This window comes from Biomphalaria glabrata, chromosome 6 (assembly GCF_947242115.1).
Source record: "Biomphalaria glabrata chromosome 6, xgBioGlab47.1, whole genome shotgun sequence".
NCBI classification, from domain to species: Eukaryota; Metazoa; Mollusca; class Gastropoda; family Planorbidae; genus Biomphalaria; species Biomphalaria glabrata.
In genome coordinates, this window is record NC_074716.1 from 41,514,643 (window position 1) to 41,534,425 (window position 19,783).

The 19,783-nt window shown below is 32.1% G+C and overlaps 1 protein-coding gene across 7 annotated transcripts in view; it reads left to right on the forward strand.

Annotated features, from left to right (window-relative positions):
- LOC106073446 (centrosomal protein of 164 kDa-like) overlaps positions 1-18,739 on the forward strand; it is a 29,336-nt gene extending 10,597 nt beyond the window's left edge. For 6 of the 7 annotated variants that reach the window (XM_056031967.1, XM_056031972.1, XM_056031968.1 and 3 more), the window contains 23 exons: positions 106-232; positions 821-918; positions 1,927-2,058; positions 3,542-3,659; positions 3,957-4,133; positions 4,276-4,395; positions 4,898-5,020; positions 5,761-5,904; positions 6,429-6,512; positions 6,698-6,766; positions 6,948-7,141; positions 9,865-10,064; positions 10,733-10,761; positions 10,911-10,987; positions 12,036-12,189; positions 12,864-13,025; positions 13,869-14,007; positions 14,650-14,820; positions 15,260-15,359; positions 16,141-16,220; positions 16,555-16,633; positions 17,139-17,282; positions 17,853-18,739. In XM_056031967.1, coding sequence (XP_055887942.1) covers positions 106-232; positions 821-918; positions 1,927-2,058; positions 3,542-3,659; positions 3,957-4,133; positions 4,276-4,395; positions 4,898-5,020; positions 5,761-5,904; positions 6,429-6,512; positions 6,698-6,766; positions 6,948-7,141; positions 9,865-10,064; positions 10,733-10,761; positions 10,911-10,987; positions 12,036-12,189; positions 12,864-13,025; positions 13,869-14,007; positions 14,650-14,820; positions 15,260-15,359; positions 16,141-16,220; positions 16,555-16,633; positions 17,139-17,282; positions 17,853-17,979 — 2,848 coding nt within the window. In that variant the 3' untranslated portion in view covers positions 17,980-18,739. The remainder of the gene's footprint in view (positions 1-105; positions 233-820; positions 919-1,926; positions 2,059-3,541; positions 3,660-3,956; positions 4,134-4,275; positions 4,396-4,897; positions 5,021-5,760; positions 5,905-6,428; positions 6,513-6,697; positions 6,767-6,947; positions 7,142-9,864; positions 10,065-10,732; positions 10,762-10,910; positions 10,988-12,035; positions 12,190-12,863; positions 13,026-13,868; positions 14,008-14,649; positions 14,821-15,259; positions 15,360-16,140; positions 16,221-16,554; positions 16,634-17,138; positions 17,283-17,852) is intronic. The other variant, XM_056031973.1, reaches the window with a different exon arrangement.
- The last annotated feature ends 1,044 nt before the right edge of the window (positions 18,740-19,783 follow it).

The following is a 19,783-nucleotide window of genomic DNA, read 5'->3' on the forward strand; positions in this document are numbered from 1 at the left end:
TATAGATACAGAATGAGTTGTTAATCATAGAAAGATTCTTCAACAAGGGTGAAAATTAATTTGTATAAAATAATGTACCAAACATTTATCATTTTTCTCTTACAGACGACAACAAGAACAATTTCTGAGAGAGGAAGAAACCAAAATATCTAATGCCAATGAAAAAGCAATTAAAGAAATGAAAGAAAAACTAGGGAGAGAACTAGAGAATACTAAGCTTGAGCTTCTTGAGGTAAGATTAGTGTGCATTCCTTTAAGCTAGGCTAATTAGAACTTCTTAAGGTAAGATTTGTTTGATTATAGTGCAGTCCTTAAATCTAGGCTTAGAACTGCATCAATGGGTTAAGGGAGGGGAAATCTGTAAGTTTAGTTACATTTGAACCTTTTTTAATTGCTTTTGTATAGCACATCTTTCATGTTTACAGTTTTCAAATTGCTCTGGTCCAATCTCTTTAGTGGAAATGTTGGGACAGGACATATTTGGGAAAAGGTTTCCGTTTCCACTTCAGATGATTAGTTATTTTAGATATACTTGAACAATCAAAAGTAAAACTTGAATGACATTTTGGTTTCTGATTAAATTCTTGACACATTTTCTAATTATTGGCCATTTATAATTTTTTTGTTCTGAATTTTTCTAACCTGGAATACTTTGTCTGATATTTGCTGATTTGGAGATGTACTTAGCTTCCCCACCAGTTATCCTTGTCTAGAACTATACATTTTGTATTCAATAAGGATATATGGGGTGCTTTAAATACTTGTCTGTGTGTGAGACTTACAATCCAATAGTTTTAAAGATTTGATAATTTGTTGCTAGGACAAAGACAGGAGGTTGAAACTGCTTAAAGATGAGATAAAGAAGGAGGCAGAGGAAGAGGAGAGAAAACTGAGGGCAGAGAAGAAAGACATGATCAGGTGAGGAAGTGGCAACGTGCCTTCTATGCTACCTCAGGACATTTTAGCAGATCTCTATAGTTCTATACTTTGCCCCAGTGTTGACCAATGACAGAATGGTCATATATCAGAGACCTCTTTTGAATCTGGGAGAAATTTATTTGTTCACACTTACATTATGAAAATAGAAACAAGGAAAGTTCAAATTGACTTAACTTAAAGACCAGAATGCTATAGCTGCTGTAGTCACTTTTAACTTGAAATATTTTAAGACGTGAAACTGGGTTGGGTTTTATTGTCTTATGACGTTAAACCCTACTTATTTTTATTATTACTTCCTTCCAAACTAAACCCTGTCCTACTAGAAATTTGTTAGAAATAAATTTGTAGCCTTCATGGGGTTTCTTGTGTATGAGATAGTTTGGAAGAAGAAACATTTATTAAGTAGTAATGTTTAGTGGTTTGTATTAATGTAAATTTAGCATAGGACTTATTCACAACTATAAAAAAAACAACAACTCTAAAACCCTTATATATTACAATTAATATAACAAACATGATTTATTTATATATATGTATATATTTTTCTTAAAATATTTGTTTTTATTTTGTTTTCATTTCCAAATTATTTTTGTTTTTGTTTTTTCATGAAAATCATAAAGCTTTGGTTAATTAATGTTCTTGTTCTTTGTTTCTTTGCTTTGTTAATTGTTACATTTTTAGAGCTTTTATTTTTGTAACATTTTTTAGTAAAATTATAATTTTTTTTATTCACCTTAAGATTTTATATTATATTTTCTTCTTTTATTTAGCTTTACATTTATTTATTTATTTTTTTGATAAATATTCCAGTGAATAAATAGTTTCTTTTTATTTTATTTTAGTACAAATCATTTGTTCATTTAACTTTTGCTTTTGCGTATATTCACAATAAGCTTTATTAGCCATTAAAAATGGACTAGTTTATATATAGACTCAATTCTTCAGTGTGTCCTTCACCTCCTACTTATTTCTCTCACTAATCATTAGTCAGTTGCAGGAAGAGTTAAAGAGCGCTAAGGCCCAGGTAGCCAATGAATTGAGCCAGTCTCAGGAACTGGACTTGTCTCAGCTCCGCAATCAGCACACCATTTCTCTAGCCCAAAAAGAAGTTGAACTGCGGTAAAGATCTCGTGATTCCTTTATGATTGAGTGTTGTGCATTCTCTTTTGCATGGCTTGTCTTACTTGTTCGTTCTTTGTCATAACCTTTTTTTAAAATCCTTTTTTTGTCTCCATGTTACCCCCTCTCCTGTGCATAGCTTATGTTAATCACTTTAGTACTTTTTTGGTTATTGTTGTGTTTTTTTCACTAATCTAGTGATTTTTCATGCTTTTTTGTTTTGTTTTGTTTGTTGCTAACTTAACTGAAGTGTTCAATTAACATTTGCAGGCATCAGGAAGTTGGTTAAGATTAATATTTACATGCAGTATTGTATTTTCCTTCTGCACATCCATATTAAGATGTATGATTGTGGTATTTGATATATATATATATAATCTGTTTGAGTCTTGGCTCATAATATCGCACCCAAAAGCCATTTGATCTAGCACAACTGCTCGGTCCAACAGTATTGCTCTGGTGTTATTAACTGGTGAAATGATAACTTATATCAAACAAGGCATATATGTTTTTATTAACTTCACCATTTCTATCATAGTACTCAGCATGCACACTGTAGACATTTGAAATAATGGTTTCATAGTGGAGACTGTTACATGTTTGGCTACATTGATTAATTTAGCAAGCTAGCTCTGTTTTGATTGACTCTATCAACTCTATGTGTGACAGTCTCCACCCAAACAAGTCCTAAACTCACCACTCTACCCGTTGCTCTTGTTTATTGTTCCCATAACACACTGTGCCATTGATTTTGTGTTTATTTCACCTTTTTTATGATGTGTTGACAAATTATTGATTTAGTGAGCTTAACTATTTGCCCTACAATAAATAAAAGGGATGATCTCCCAATTGAGCATTTATAATACATAAAAAGTAGGTTTATTGTAATTTCAAAACAAAAAGTCAAAGAGGGTCAAACTTGACTTCATAGCAATTATTGCTCTTAATTTCATGAAGGAACTGTCTTGACTATTCTCATTTCTAAATGTAATACTTTAACCTGACTTTAGCCCAACTCTTGACATTTTGTTTTAAAAGAATCAATAATATGAATCCTTATTTTATTTAGGTCTGTTTTATTTAAGTTTGTAATAGTCAATTTTATGCTGTAATCTTCATTTAAAGTTGATAGCTATTTTTATGTGAAGGTGAACTCATTTAAAATTGAAAAATGTACCAACATCTGCTGGTCTCTGTGTGTGATGGACATTTTAAGAATCTATACCTTTGAATTTTTAGAAGAAAGCTGGTTTGAAATATGAAAAACATTTAAATGAACCATTTTAAGAGACATACTCATTATCTAATAGCTTATTGTTCTGTCTGCTGAAGTTTTTTTTATTATTATAGGCCCACTAAATGGCAACTATTTATATAGATAAATATATATAGTTTAATTAAAACTGAAACCAATAAATTGAGAACTTTCATTTCAGCTTCATGGTGATTACATTGATCACATTATTTTGTTATGTCCTACCAGGGAACAGATGGATAAAGCTTTACAAAAACTGAGGGATGAAGTCGGGGCTCTGAAGAGGGAGGAGCAAGACAAACTGGAGGATGAGAAAAAGAAAGCATTAGATAAATTAGCCAAGCAGGTGAGAAGTGAATGCTTGCTGGTTTAGAAAAAAACCCATCTCGAGTGCTCCAAAAAAAAACAACTTTTTTTTTTATAAGACTATAAGCCAATCCTTAATTACTGAGCTATTCAATTAAAATATAAGCGCTTTGATCATTCTGGTATAACTGCTTCATTGAAAAGGATTGAAAGAGTTTACTTTATCGTCAATTAAAAGTTTTTTGGTATGACTAATTACTGGTTTTTTATTTTAAAATAAATAATTAAAATAAACATACTAGTAAAATTTCAATTTTTTTTACAAATGTGTGTTCAGGTAGAGACATCAGTTGCGTCTGAAAAGTCCAAGCTAGAGGAAGATCAAAAGAAGCAGTTAGAGACACTGCGCAACAAACATGAATCTGAAATAGAGAGATTGAAGCAAGATTTAGACAAACAACACAAGGAGAAACTGAACAGTCTCAAAAATGAGCTGGAGATTTCACATAAAAAGGTAATTGTCATTGTTAACAAGCTTGGCATTAGATGGTCATTGAATTCTATGTATTGAAAGATTCAGATTTTAGATCATTGATAAACATTCTAGTTCAAAGAGAAAAAAATATCATGTCTTTAAATCTGTTTGAAATGTTTAGGAAATGGAGAAACTCCGTGATGAAATCAGTAAACTTCATGATGCTGAAAAAGCTCGTGAAGAAAGTGAGCTAGAGGCTGCTAAGAAACGTCAAAAAGCAATCAATGATTTAGAAAAAGGGGTAAGTATACTCATTCAATTTTTCATGTCATTTTTACTTAAACATAACCAAGGTACAAAAAATTAATGAAACCATGTTACTGGAGGGGATGCGTGGTGGCTGAACGGTAAAGCGCTTGGCTTCCAAACCGGGGGTCCTGGGTTTGAATCTTGATAAAGACTGGGATTTTTAATTTTGAGATCTTTGGGACCTCTAAGTTTACCCAGCTCTAATGGGTACCTGACATTAGTTGGGGAAAAGTTAAGACGGTTGGTTGTTGTGCTGGCCACATGATACCCTTGTTATATCTTAGGTCACACAAACAGATGACCTTTAGAACATCTGCCCTATAGACCACAGGGTCTGAAAGGGGAACTTTACTTTTTTTATGTTACTTGAGAGTAAAATGATATATTTGTGAAATAGATTTTATCAACTACATAGTTAGATGTTTTAACTTTATACTATACACCAGCTAGATGAGATAATGAACTAAATGTTTTAACTTTATACTATCCACCAGCTTGATGAGATACTGAATGAGCGCAGGATGGAGATGAAACATGATCATGAAACTCAGCTGACTGCCTTGCGCCGTGAACATGAGGAGCAGCTGCGTAAGATGAGGGAGGAGTTTAAAACCAAGGTCACATATTTTGTTTGTGTTGCTTTAAATAAAAACCATTGAAGCTTCAAGTTATGGAAATTAAATAATTGCTAATAAGTATTGATATTATCAAATAAGACAGACTTCGAATTCATATTTGATAATAGTTTGTTCCTATATCACGAGCATTTGGTATGGTAAACAAAAATTAAAACATCATAAAATTAAATGTAATTAAAGTTAAGACGGTACAATTTTAATATTTGTGTTGATTGTAATGGTTTTGCTTTGAAGAGAAAATGTTTACTTGACCTAAACCTATTTTGTGTCATTCTTAGTTAATGTATGTGACACTGTATAATTAAGTGAATAGGTCTGAATCTTGAAATATTTAGTTTTTAGACTTTTGCACTATTAATTGTTACCCTGGTAGCTATGATTATAGATTTATGCTGAATTCAGAATTTTGTATGAACATCTAAATCTTACTTAACTGAATAATCGTTATTTTTAATAGTAAGTACATTACCTAAGTTGTATTGATTTACTATAACAAAAAACCTTAAAGTGTAATTAAGTTTGATATGATACACACTTTTTTAGAATATTGTTTAACTTTAAAGTAAAATTAATTTTTAATCAATATTGTTTTTGTACGGTAGTTTCGCTGAGCTTGTCAATTGTAGTCAAACTGAATTTCCATTAGATTGGATCAATAAAAATTATCTTATCTTATCTTAATAAAATACCTAAAAAAAGGGTCTCTATCTTGCCCACAGATTCAAAATGAGGAAGACAGTATAAAGGCTGATCTTGAGCAAAAGAAACAACAACTTCAGCGACAACATGATAGGGAGGTGGAGGAGATGAAGAAAAACTTCCAAGTGAAGAAAGAGTGTCTACAGGACCAGCTGGACGATGAGGTCAGTTATACAAATGGGTGCTATGGGTACTTTTGTAGAACTGAAATGCCATGGTCTACCTAAACCTACTGTACAAACTAGAGTTGTATGGCCAACATCTTATTACTTGCTTGGAGGTCCAAAATGAAGAACTAATGTTACAAAGTTGTTTTCAATGCACTTTAAAGAGTCCCCATAGTTAAGAGGATCATGGGTTTTCTCGGGCATTGTAGTTCCTCAGTTATCCTAACGGGCATCATCCAAAGATAATAGGCAATGCATTAGGCACCAAATTAGTTGCAATATGTGCCAAAAGGAAACTATTGTTATACTTAGTATATCTCAATGCCTCATTGGGTTCAACTCTTGAGAGGAATCAGTACCTCATTAAGTTTTGTAATTTTTTTTTTACTTTATTAAACCCTCAAGCTTTTAAAAAAATTAAATTTTTCCTTTTATTTACTTTTTGATAGAATGGAAACCATTTGCATTAAAAATACATGTTGGAATTTTTTTATTTTAAACTTTCAAACTTGTATTTGCAGGAAGAAGAGTTGAAAGAAAAAAATTCTGACCTAGAGAGAAGGAAAGCCTTTTTGGACAAGTCATTAAAGTCCCTTGATGCCCAGGTGGGTTTTTACTGCAATTATGGTAAGAACCATGTCATGTTGAAAAACTGTGCCATAGTGTGTGATTATTATTAAGGTTAAGTCCCTTGATGTCCAGGTGGGTTTCTAGAGAAAGTATGATAACAACTATATAACATTGAAAACCTGTGCAATAATGTGTGCTTATTGTATTTTTTTTTTTCCAGGAGAAACTTCTAGAAGAAAGAAGAAAAAAGTTGACTGAAGAAAAAAACAAACTGGAACAAGATCATGATGTAAGAACATGACCTACAAAAACAGTTTGTTTTGTTCATTTATGAAAGTATTTTTCTATCAGCATTTCTCAGTTTGGTCTATGTGTATTACTGGAGTGTTTGGCATATTTACTTGGTACTTTGGTACCTCTAAGAACTTTGAGCCTTCTGTTTGCATGTATGTATCTGTTTTTCAATGCAGGTGGTGCTAGGAGCTAAAGTGACTTCTCTTGGAGAGGCAGAGCTTGAGAGAATGAGAGGGGAGAGGAGGCAACTGCTGGAAGAATTGAATGAAGAGCAAGAACAATTGGACAAGATCAAGAGTGAGAGAAAAACCATTGAAGGGGAAGTAATCAAGCTGAAGATGTCAAGGGACCAACAGAATAGGAAATTAGAGTAATTCATTTTTATCAACCTATTTCAAAATCTTAATGTACTGCAACTTCATAATAAATCAGGAAATTGGTTTCACCCTTTGACAGAGTTGTCCACAAGTACGCATCTTGCGTATTTTGTACGCAAATGGACAGGAAAATACGCGAGTACGGTTTATCATTTCAAAATATGCATATTCCCCTTTAAAGCAAAAAAAATAAATAAATAAAATAAAAATTAATTAATAAAAAAAAAAAAAGTAGTTCTTGCTAATCATATATATAGATCAGTGCTTCAATGCCTGGAAATGGACTATTCCTGATCTACCACGAGATAGTATCGTTTTTTTTTTAGTGCTCTGGCGCGCGAAGATTTAAATGTTTACTAGATCCTACTGATCTAAATAAAGTTGAGTTCCTTTCAATTTGTCAGTTTATATGAAGTCTTCAAACTAATTGGGAATTAATTGATTGATTAGTTTTAATTCATCTAGACTGGATCTAGATCTATGTGTAGAACCAGAGATATTTTACAATGTCAGGCACCTATTATTCTTATAAATAGAATGTACGTAAATCTAGATTTAAAATGGAGATCTAATTGTGTAATCTAAATATATCTAGATGTTTCTAGAATCTAGATCTAATTCTATTCTACATTCGAGTTCCAGGTGTGTAATAGACTTAGATTTAGACTATTGGCTAGATGTAGGTCTAGTCACTCTAGTAGAAGAGGTTGCTCAAGGCTCTAGATATCATTATCTGTAACTAGATCTAAAATTAAATCTACTCTAAAGCAGCAATTTCTTATCATTTATGGGGCTAAATTGGCTGTTCTAAGCTAACTTTGTACAGGTCTAGATTTAGTATTTCACATTCATGATAGAGCCTACAATTCTGTAGGATTGTCAAAATACCTTTTAAATATCCATATGCACATTCAAAAACAATCAATTCCATTTTTTTTAAGATGAAAGTGAGAAGGGCAGAGGTTTTCATAGAAGAAACATTGGTTGAGGTTAATCTCTCTTTTAGCACGATAAAGGGAATCAAACTGATGCTCCCTAACTTGCAGAATGTATCTTCTGTGGTAGCTACTGTTATAGTCGCTAGCGATTAGCTAGGGTCCTTTACTTATGAAGGCCTTAATTCAAAGAATGAAATCAGGGGCATTTAAGGCAGACTCGCCAATCTTTTTTATATTAGAAACAAGTTCAAAGACTAATTAGGATTATCTGCCTGAAAAACAAATATTTAAAATGTTTGTTATTAGTGATTGTAGAGGATGCCAAAGCTTTCATAGCTAACTCGGCAAGAAGAAAATCTGAGTGATATAAAATATTTCCTATAAACAAAACTACTTTTATAAAACTAGTTGTCACTATTCCTGCTAAGCAAACCATTACATCTGGTTTTAGTCTAATTTCACTTGTAACAAAAAGTTCCATTCTTTTAAATAAATTTTCCGTAGCCGCTATTATGGAATGGGAAGTACACAAGAGGCATTATGATCCTAAGATCATTGCCTAATGACAAGAAAGTTATCATTCTAATATATTCTAGAAAAGTCTAAAACAAAGACTACAAGTGTAAATATTTTGACAATTGTACAAAATGTCTTATATAACTTTATGCTGTGTTAACTTAAGGATTGCTGCCTACACATTTCCAGGTCTGGGAATACACATTTCCCTTTTGGCATGTAGGCATCTCTGCCTTTGATCATCTAATAGTGATTTTTTTGCCTTAGATTATTTTGTTAAAATATTAACATTTTAAAAAATTAAACAAATACCACATTTTGACCTTAAATTAAGTCCTGTTATAGCGCAAGGTCTGAAAGGGGTACCTTTTCTTACAAAGCGTTTATCAACTCACTCTGTCTGTCTGGTAAAAAGTTTATATACAATATTTCTTCTACAACCATTCTTGGATCAAGTTGAAACTTTGCACATTTATTCATCAGCATAGACAAGACATGATCAATAAAAAAAAAGTCAATTACTGGTGATAAATTAATTTGTTTGATACCAACAAGGGAAATTAATCCTTCAGTATTCACAAATATGTTGAAATATGTAGAGTTTCATCCCCTTAGATAATTGAACACGTTATTTCCCCCACACCCATTCTGAGATCAAGTTGAGACTTAAAACAATTATTTATTGCACAAAACAAAACATGAATCAATAAAAAAAAAGTAACTAAATAGTCAAGTAATTATTGTTAATTAATAATTTTGTTTGATATCAAATAACTTCATTATTTCTAGTTGGAACTTCTATCCTTTAGATGAGCTTTGTTTTTTTTTAAAAAAGGATTTTTGTAATATTTTGCTTGTTTTTAAACCTACCTGTAAATATACTTGCTATTCTTAATAAAATTATTTTTTTCCCACAATGTAAACCATTTTCAAAATGATACAACTTTAAAAAAAAATTGTAAGTTTTTCCTGTGCTAAGATAATTGCGGAAGTAATGTAGGCTCTATTGATATTTAAAAAGAAATTTTTTAAACTTTTGTTTTGCCCGCCATCTGCCATCCTTATCAAAATTTCTCGAGAGATACACTTGATGTATTATGAAATAGGACAACCTGGTGTCATTTAGCAACAGTGCCGTATTTGGTATATGTATGTTTGGTATGATTAAAAGTGTAATTGGATTCTGTTGTTCACACTTTTGGTGAATCATAGTTTAGGAAACACTTTTAAAGTTTAACTGTGATTCTATTTTCTCTTGACAGTGAGATCAGGAAGAGGATGGACCAGAAGCTGAAGGAGTTTGAAGGCTTACAAGATCATTTCACTCAGGAAGTTCAGAAGAACTCTTCAGTGCAGAGAACTGAAAGTGTGCCTGCTGCCAACTCTAAGCTGACAGTAGGAGATTTACAAAGTAATCTCTATATGAATGGAGCTATCAGTGATGAGGAAGATTTTCTTAGAGGTAGTTATTTAGTTTGTTTTTAGTTGTTTCACCATGTGTCTGGCCCTGTTGGATGCTCTTCCTACAATCTATCCGCAATTCTATTTTCAGACCACTGGCTTTCAAGCTTTCATTGTTCATAGTAAAAAGAAATAGTTTCCCTTTCAGACCTTGCAGTACATAAGGCAGAAGTATATATCTTCTGTTTGTATGGCCCATGGTTAATGAGGGTGTCATGCAGCCAGTACAACATCCAGCCATCTTTACTTTTCCCAACTTATGTCAGGTACCAATTAAAGTTGGTTGGACACAGTATAGATCATCTGTTTGTATGGCCCATGGTTAATGAGGGTGTCATGCGGCCAGCACAACATCCAACTGCCTTTACTTTTCACAACTTATGTCAGGTACCAATTAAAGTTGGTTGGACACATGGGCTTTTTAAAAATCCCTAAATCCAAAATCCTAGTCTTTACCAGAGATTCGCACTTGAGATCCCTAGTATTGGAAGCTAAGCACTTTACCTCTCATAGATTATTTAATGAAAGAAATTCTTACAATGTTTACGACACATTTATTTCATTATCTTAACATACTTTCTTGTCCCTTTCTTGACCTTCATTTAGTTTTGTCTGTTAATGTTTGTATTTTTTTTTTCATTTTGATATAGAAATCATTTTATTTTTCAGACCAAAATAAATCATCATCAATACTAAGGGTATGTAGCTCTTAAATAAAATGAGAATCATTTTATTGTTTTCTTCTAAAGCTGTTAATTATTTAGTCTTTTGTTAGGTTTAAATGAAACAAACCTGACACTTCTTGTGTGTGTCACCCTTGCATCAGCTTTCATTTTTTTTTCCCCAGCCTGGCATTTCCTGGCAAGATGTTTTAGCTGCAGATGACAATTGGCTTGAGCCTAGCATACCTGGCACCAGAAGAAGGTAATCTTTCAACAATGTTTTAAATCCTATTTTTTTTTCTTCCTTGCTTTTTGGAATTGTGTAACGTAACATTTCTGATTTTTAGTTCTTTAAAGATTCTGTAATATTTAGGAAAAATAAACATCAGTTAGTCTAAAGTCATTAAGAACTTATCATGAAACAACATTGCATTCATTATTATTTTTTTAATTTGTAAAACCACTGCCATGTTTATTTGAAACACTAGTAACTAAAAGAGATAGTGATAGATGTAAAAGAATGTAATAGAAAATATTTTTTTTTGCATGATTTTCTATGTAGCTGATAATTTAAAATGTGAAAGTATCAAGAGCACTCGATGAATTGTTAAAAATTGAATACAAAAAATTAATGTGATAATTGAGTATAGGGTTAATGTCAATGCTACATTAACTCTTTCAGTGCGGCGTTACTCTCAGCAAGTAACTTGGTTTATAATATTTATTTCACTATCTTTTTTATGTTAAACTTTTTATTTCCTCTTTTTTTATAATTTACCTGATGCGGGACTGATTGTTCTTTGTTTTGATAGTAAATTTGATGCAGTACTAAGATGTTTAAAAAAAATAGACAACATTATGTAAATGGTTCCTCTTTTTTAGTTTATTTCCCGGACCTGAAAAATGTAAATAATACAATTTCTTAGTGCATTTATTCATCTTTTATGAAATCTAAAGTGATTATGTGTGTTAAGTATTGTGATTTTTTAATATTTATAGATTAAATATTTAATTAAATGGTTAAATCTTTTAGTATATCAATTTTGTTTATGAATTTTTAAAATATTTTCTTTTTCTGTACTCATTTATTTGATTTACTATACTTTTGTAGCCCATTCATTTTCCTTTAAAATAAAATCAAATATGATAAGATTATTTTAATAAAATATAAAAGTTATAGTTGTTCTAGTAACTCTACCCCCCTTGAAATTTGTTCGTTCCGGAAAACTCCATTTTTTTCGATCAAAATAATTCGCACTGAAAGAGTTAAAGCTGAGATATCACATCTGAGTTTTGTTTTGCTTAAACAGAGGCTTGAGAGAGCACTTGGCTGTAGAAGAGCAGACCCTGTCTAGGGCTAAAGCTTACTTACAGAAGCAGCGGAAGACTTTGAAACAGAGACAGTCTGCTCTAGCAGCAGCTAAACAAGAGCTAATAAAGGATACACAGAGACTCCGAGAAGGGGTAATTAACATTAGTTCAGGTCTTCATAGTCTTTTTGTCCAACTTTTATGTTGCCTAAATATAGCCTAATTAGCAATCTGAGCCAGAGAAACATATTTAGGACATTGACCCAATTTCAGTTAAAATAGTAGTTATTGCTATTAATACTTTTTTTTTGCAAAATATTCAGACAGTAGGATTATGAACTTTAAAAATTTACATATTTATTTTTAATCAAGACAAAAATGGTGGTTTAAACTTATGAATTTGAAATGTTAAATAAAAATGATTTAAATGTTAGGGCTTGAGAGAAGGGTTGGACATGCTACAACACTTACTTTTAAATGATGATCCTTATATTTTGCTCTGAGCTGTTTTTCAAAGTTCACATAATGTTTGATCTATATTTGTTGTATTATTTGGTTGAAATATGTCTTGCTAAAGTAGAAACTTTCAAACACTTCTGGAGCTTAAGTTTTCAATTTCTGGTATGAACATTTAGAGTGGTAACTATTTTAAGCCTAAAGAGAACTGACTAACCTGAAACTAAAATGTAAGTGATTTGGCATTAATCCAAATTGAACCCAAATTTACAATTCCTGCTTCACAAGTTTTATTTTTAAAAATTTTACTTCGAAATAAAATAAACAACTCAAGTTGATGTTTTTTACAACTATGTTATGTTTAACTTCTAGGACATGTCTGAGCGTGGAGCTGAACTACTGAATGAGGTCAAAGAACATTTAGAGAGAGAAAAGCATCAAATCAGCTCATTACAGAGCCAAATCAACTCTGGCAGTCAGCTCTTGAAACAGAAAGAAGATAAACTTCATGAGATGGAAGACTTGACCAGAGAGGTGCAACTGTTTTCTTAGTGTTATGGGCCTAGTTTTCACATATTCTTCAGATTTAACCCAATAGCTCCTATTTCCGGCAAAGGAAAACTCTTTCCAGGCCCTAAGCAAAGAGGGATAACCCCGAATTTAAAAAATCCTAAAATATATACTTTTAATATTATTAGAATATAAAAAAGCTTAAAAAATACCCATCGTCAACACATACTAGATCTATCTCTAGAATTAGTGTAAACTTAGATCTAAAGCTTTCCTCAATATTAGGGTTATCATAGTTTAAATAAAATCAGTCAGTGAGTTTGCTTTCATCAATATCAACGGCTGACATGTGAAAATTTTCACCTCTCACTAGCTAACTTCAAAAAATCAATACAAAAACATTATCACGTTAAAACAGCGAAGGAAGCCGCCATTACTGTCTACTAATGTGTATAAATAATAAGAACTAATCTGATTGGGTGATGCAAACACTGGCTAGCCAATCTTGTGGTTGAAAACATCGCGGCTGATATATTGGCCGTGTCGTCTTTTTTGCCAAATAGACTTGGGCCGATATATTGGCCGCACCGTCTTAAGAAGGTTAGGAATATTCTTACATTTAAAAATAATTTTGCCATGATTTTAAACTTTATTATTCATTCCTATTTTGATGTCATTCTTTTTCTTTCTTATATTTGTAAAGTTTATATTATATTTAAAATATGCTGATAAAGAGTTTTTTATTCGTAATTTATGGTTTTGATGTTTTGCATGATTTTGAAAATGAATTGAACAATTCTTCAATTTTTTTTTTAAACTTTTTTTTTTCTATACCGATGTTTCTTAATTCTCTCCCTTTGTTTACAGAGTGTGAGTGATGATGAAAAAGAGTACTCTCCCTTTGTCCATTCTTGGTCAAAAGCCAGATTGCCTAACCTGGACCTGAGTGATGATGACAGCAGTGGAGTTAGTAGTTCTAATGCAAGTCTGGAGAATTTTCTGTATGGTTAGTACTTTGGAGCTATGGCATTTTTAAAAGCGTGATTTACTTTTGATCTTAATAGGACAAACTTCTTAGTTTTACACAAATTTTTTTTTAATAGCAAATTTAGGCCTTGATGTTATTGAACTGACTTTTGTCGTTGAGGGGCAGTAGCTACAATTATTGTAATCGAAATCCTCTTGTTTGATCTAAATGTTCCACAGAGCATGTCAAGTTCATTTAATTTATCCTGTGTCACTCCCCTGTGTCAAACAAAGTCAACTAAGAAATATTCAGTATAGCCACTAAGATAAAACTAAAAGAGCTTTAAATTGGAATCCCATCTAATAATTGTTTTGATAGAGATATTATACATGTACTGAATATATTGAATCATGTTACATGACTTATATGATTTAATGGTCATCACATACAATAGACCCCTTTTCTTTTCCCTGTCATAGCTGAATGAATCAGTGCCCTCAGTTCACAATTGAGAACCAGGCCTTAAATCTGTGACCTTAAAGTTCACATTCAGAATAAGCCTCTAACTTTACAAAATACTTTACTACCAAAATATATATTTGACCATTTGCTAAGGCATCTCATTCAATATTTTGTTGGAGATTTTGTGGAGATGAGGGACTGGACATTTTCTCTCCACAGGTCATAATAAGTACACCACCACCTTGGGCCCATCCTACTTCACTTCCAGTACGGCCGCAAGTAACCATAGCAACGATGAGCTGGCCAAAGCCTTGAAGAAGATCAATTCAGAATTAGCGCATGTACTAACTTTCATTGACAGAGACACTGGGGTGACGACTGCCTCTCCAGGTGATTTAAGTATTTTGCTCTATTAAGTAATGACAATGTTGTTTGTTTCCTTATAAAAAGATTTATAGCAGCTAAAAGTTAGATCTACATTGATGTATTACTTGTTACAAGTGTGGATATACATTTTTCAAACACATTTTGTTACAAGAAAAACATACTTTTGATATATCAGTAGAACTTTTTAGATTGACTTTATTTGATTTTGAGTGCTTTTCCCATTTAATTGATATATAATGAGGATTTCACCCAGGGCCTTTATGATAAAGTTTGATTAAGTCCTGCTGGATAGTTTAAAAAAAAGTAATGCCAGCCAGTTATGTTTATTGTAGTACAGGCCTTGTTCTTGGTAGATTAAGTTGTCATATTTCAGCAGGTAAAATAAAAATAAATTTAACATTGTTAACATTTGAACAATCTTAGATGCTACTTTCTCTTTCAGAAAGACCATCTCACCAATATACCTCTAGCAGCAGCCATCACTATAATCACTACACTGGGCTTCCTGACGGCAATCTTTGGTCCCCGCATCCACCTGTTGGGTTAGTTCTTGAAGTACCTTAATATTTAAAAATTCTTGTGTTAAAATAGAGTTCCGCTTGATTTCTTATCTTTAGTTGATACAGTGTCTTTTGGTTGTAGTTTCAAACAGCTAGTACAACTAAACCATTTTAGGCCTTTTAATCTCTAAATGCAGAACTTGAATAAAACTTGATGATCCAATGTCTTTTTAAACAAAAATGAGCTTCACTTTTAGTGACAATATTTTAACTTCAATGTAGATGTATGTCAAATATTTTCTTCAACAATTGAAACAAATACAAATCATCTTTATTAATAAACATCTTTCTGTCAAATTTCTCTGGTTTGTCTCTCCCACATCAACTTTCAGTAGTACTTGGAGGTGTGGTGGCAGAGTGGTAAAGCGCTTGGCTTCCTGATCGAAGACCCTGGTTTAAAGCCTGGTGTAGACTGGGATTTTTAATTTATTGATCTTTGGGCGCCTATGAGTCCACCCGGCTCTAATGGGTACTGGACATAAGTTGGGGAAAAGTAAAGGCGATTGGTCGTTGTGCTGGCCACATGACACTTTCCTTAACCGTTGGCCACAGAAACAGATGACCTTTACATTATCTGCCCTATAGATTGCAAGGTCAGAAAGGGGAATTATTACTTTGCATCAACTTTCACTCTCCTTTTAATCATCTCAGTTATGACCGACTTCCTCGTGGACATTTATGAACTGAAGAGTAAGCTGTACTAGCATTCATGTTTAAACAATGTTTGAACAAAGGTTTATGAAATGTTTCATTGTTTATCTAGTCCTCCACCTAGACATTTCTCCAGCCTTGTAAACACAGCAGAGCAATCATTGGAACGCAAGTGGAGAAAATATTTTGGAGGTAAGGCAACAGATTCTCTTCTTTGAACTTAAATTCTATGAAAATCAGGGATACAAGAACATCTCCTTTAATGGTGTCTCACCTGTCATCCAAGTTACAGTTGCTAAAAGATAAATGTTGAATATATATAGGTTACAAAATATTCATTGTAAAGGGTGTAATGGATGTTGTAACCAATTTTTAAAGAAACTTAATCAATTCATTGCTAAATACCTAGTTCTTAGCTTAGATTAGATTAGAGAAAAAAAGTGATGAGTTTTTTTTATGCAGTTTATCCAGTTTAGAGTTTTATTGTTTCTATTTTTCTGTTAATATTATACATTTTGGTTTGTAGATCACAGACCTCCATACACACCAGCATTATCCTATCAAGCTCCCTCGCATGGTTTGGGATCAGCTTCATTATCTATCAGGTGAGAGGAGTTTTTGTTTTATCTTGAGTACTCTGTTTCAGACCACACATTTCTTATTCATACCCATATTATTTTAACTTTAAGATTTTAGTTGGTAATATAATCATGGATTTTAACCCATTTTCTGTGAGAGGTGTTTTACCTAATCAACCGGTCTTTGTACTGAACTGGAAAACAAATAATGAAAATAACTAGCAGAAATTCCTGGGCTTATTTATGCTGTAATTGGCTGTTACATTAGGACAATTTTAGGGTACCTATAAGTCCAACCAGCTCTAATTAGTTGGGGAAAAGTAATGACAGTAGGTCATTGTGCTGGCCACATGGCACCCTCCATTAACTGTGGGCCACTAAAACAGATGACCATTACATCTATGGATCTGAAACAGGAACTTTACTTTTACATTAGGACAATAAAATTCTATGCATATATATATATATATATATATATATATATCAATGATCTTACAATTTGATGTGTATATATTTTTGTATCGATCCACAGAGATCGCCAATTTAGGATGAATTTTTTGGAATCCAAGCCCATAGTATCAATTCAGACACAGCTTGCAGCGCAAAAAGAGTGGTTGAAACAACGAAGTAGAGTAGACAATCCTGTTAAAAACCTTCACCTTAAAACTGAATCTTTGTATCCTTTTGGAATTCATTGATTGCACAGGATTGAGACAAGAAGGGGATATAACCTTCACCTTGATATCTTATACCTTTGGTTTTCAAATTTCTCAGTTATCTTCTGCTGCCTTGACCCATCAAATTTTTCTCCACACTTCTTAGACAGCCACTTTTTTTATTCTTCCTGCTCATGTGCTTCAAGATCACACATTTGACCACCACATTGTCCAACAGGAGCTCTAGCATTGGCTTGAAATATTTATTTTTTGAAATAAATACCTTCATCAGATGAATTAGGAAACAAGAAGTATCATGAAAATAGATCTAAACTATTTTTTTTTTCTAAATGCAAAAAAAAATATATATATATTATAAATGTATCAAGGAAAATGCAAAAATATAGTATTTAAAAAAAATAATTATTTATTGTGGTATATTGATATGACAAAGTGGTTAAAGTCTAAGTAGCAATAATTTATTTTCTCACCAAGACTATTATTAACCATTGGCTGAAAGGCAGTGTTTCTCTATATGTTATACTATGCTATCTACTCTGAAGCTACATTTCTCTAACTCAACACAACAGACATAGCACAATGGATCTGAATGACCTTCAAAATGACACTCCACTGGTGGCAACACCTCCCAAGTATGGGATGAAAGTACGCTTGGAGCTGGATGATCAAGATGAGATACGCGTTAGACACTACTGAAGAAACGGTTTAGCTTGCTTCTTGACAGTATCTAACTTGCCAGATCAAAACATGTTGGCTGTTTGTAGCTTGCCTGAACAAAATTGTTGATTCATTATTTGAATATAAATTTTGTTGATTGGTGAGAATGTTATGCTAAAAAGTAAAATGTTTATTGCAAAAATAGTGACAATGAACTCAATGTATTGATTCTTGATGAAGATGTTATAGATATGATGTTCACTCTATGTTATTTAATGGTGATAATTGATTTTGTTAATAACATTGTTATGCAAGTTTTTGTTATATTTGTAGCCCAGGTAATATCTTGAAGGCTATAGTATTACTACATGGTAGAATGTCTAGCAAAGTCTTTAACACTAGTTCTAGGAATAAAGGCACAGACTTGACACTCTTGTTGTGTAAATAGAATGCTTGTGAATTATGAAGTGACACTCTTATTGTATAAATAGCATGCTTATGAAGTTGTATTTATTTTTTGAAATAAATACCTTCATCAGATGAATTAGGAAACAAGAAGTATCATGAAAATAGATCTAAACTATTTTTTTTTTCTAAATGCAAAAAAAAAAAAATATTATAAATGTATCAAGAAAAATGCAAAAATATAGTATTTTAAAAAGGATTTGATTAATTGGGGATCTGTATCTGATTTCCAAATGGTTGAAACTACGCATTACAAAAAGGATGGGTAGTTGATGGTACAAGTGTATTTTTTGTTGAGTTGTTTACAAAATGAAGTCAAAGATTGTGTTTTTCCTTTTCTTTTGAAGTCTGCAGCATAAAAAAAAGTTGCGTGCTGTTCTCGGCTGCTCTGCACAGGCATAAAAAGTGTTGGTTATACTCGGCTATTGAATAGTAAGTATAGTCTGATGTGGAATCAGTTGAGACATTGTAAAATGAGATATTTGACTATTTTGTATCTGTGGCAGTGTTATTCCATTAAGACAAATTATGCTAGAAATTTTGTATAAAAAATTTTTTTAATGACATGAAATGATTTTGTTCAAATTTTTTATTTAGGTCAATTTGGTTTAACTTTTATTTGGCATATCGGTTTTAAGCTGATTCACTGTTGCCTCTAAGTCTTAGTACTTCAGTATACACCAGAAATTCTGTGGTGTGGCTGCCTCTGTTTGGACTGAACAGGGTTATTGACAAAGACTGGATCTTTGGCTCATTGTCTGCTTATGTACCTACCTAGACATCTGTGCAGCACTTGTCATATATACTAATAGATTATTGTTAACCATTTTGTAAGATTGATTCAGGTTGACTACCAGCATGTGAAACTGACTCTCAATTATAACCATTTTGTTTTGCTGTAATGCCTTGATGGTTGATAGGGGATTGATCTTTTGACAAGACCTATTTATAATTGAATTGTTTTTTAAGGCCAGTGTAATTTCACACATACTTACAATATAATCTACTTTTTTTTCTTCTTTTACGAATTAGAATTTTTAACCATGTTTTGTGACAGTGAAATATTTACATATCACTTGAGTTGTTAGATTAAAAGTATGTTTTGTTTTAATCAATGAAACTTTGTGAGGATAATTTGAACAAACGTTGAAAGATATTTTCATTTCTACACACATATATCTTTTTTTTTATTGGATCAAATATTTTATAGACTTCATTTTATGAATTGTTTTGTAAAATTTAACAACTATTTTGTATCATCTTTTTATGTTTTTTATACTTTATTCACAAGAAGATGTGACTTGAGTTACACTTGTATGGACTCATGACATTTCCTGGAGTTTTGTTTTCTTTGGATCTGAAGAAAATTTGTACAAAA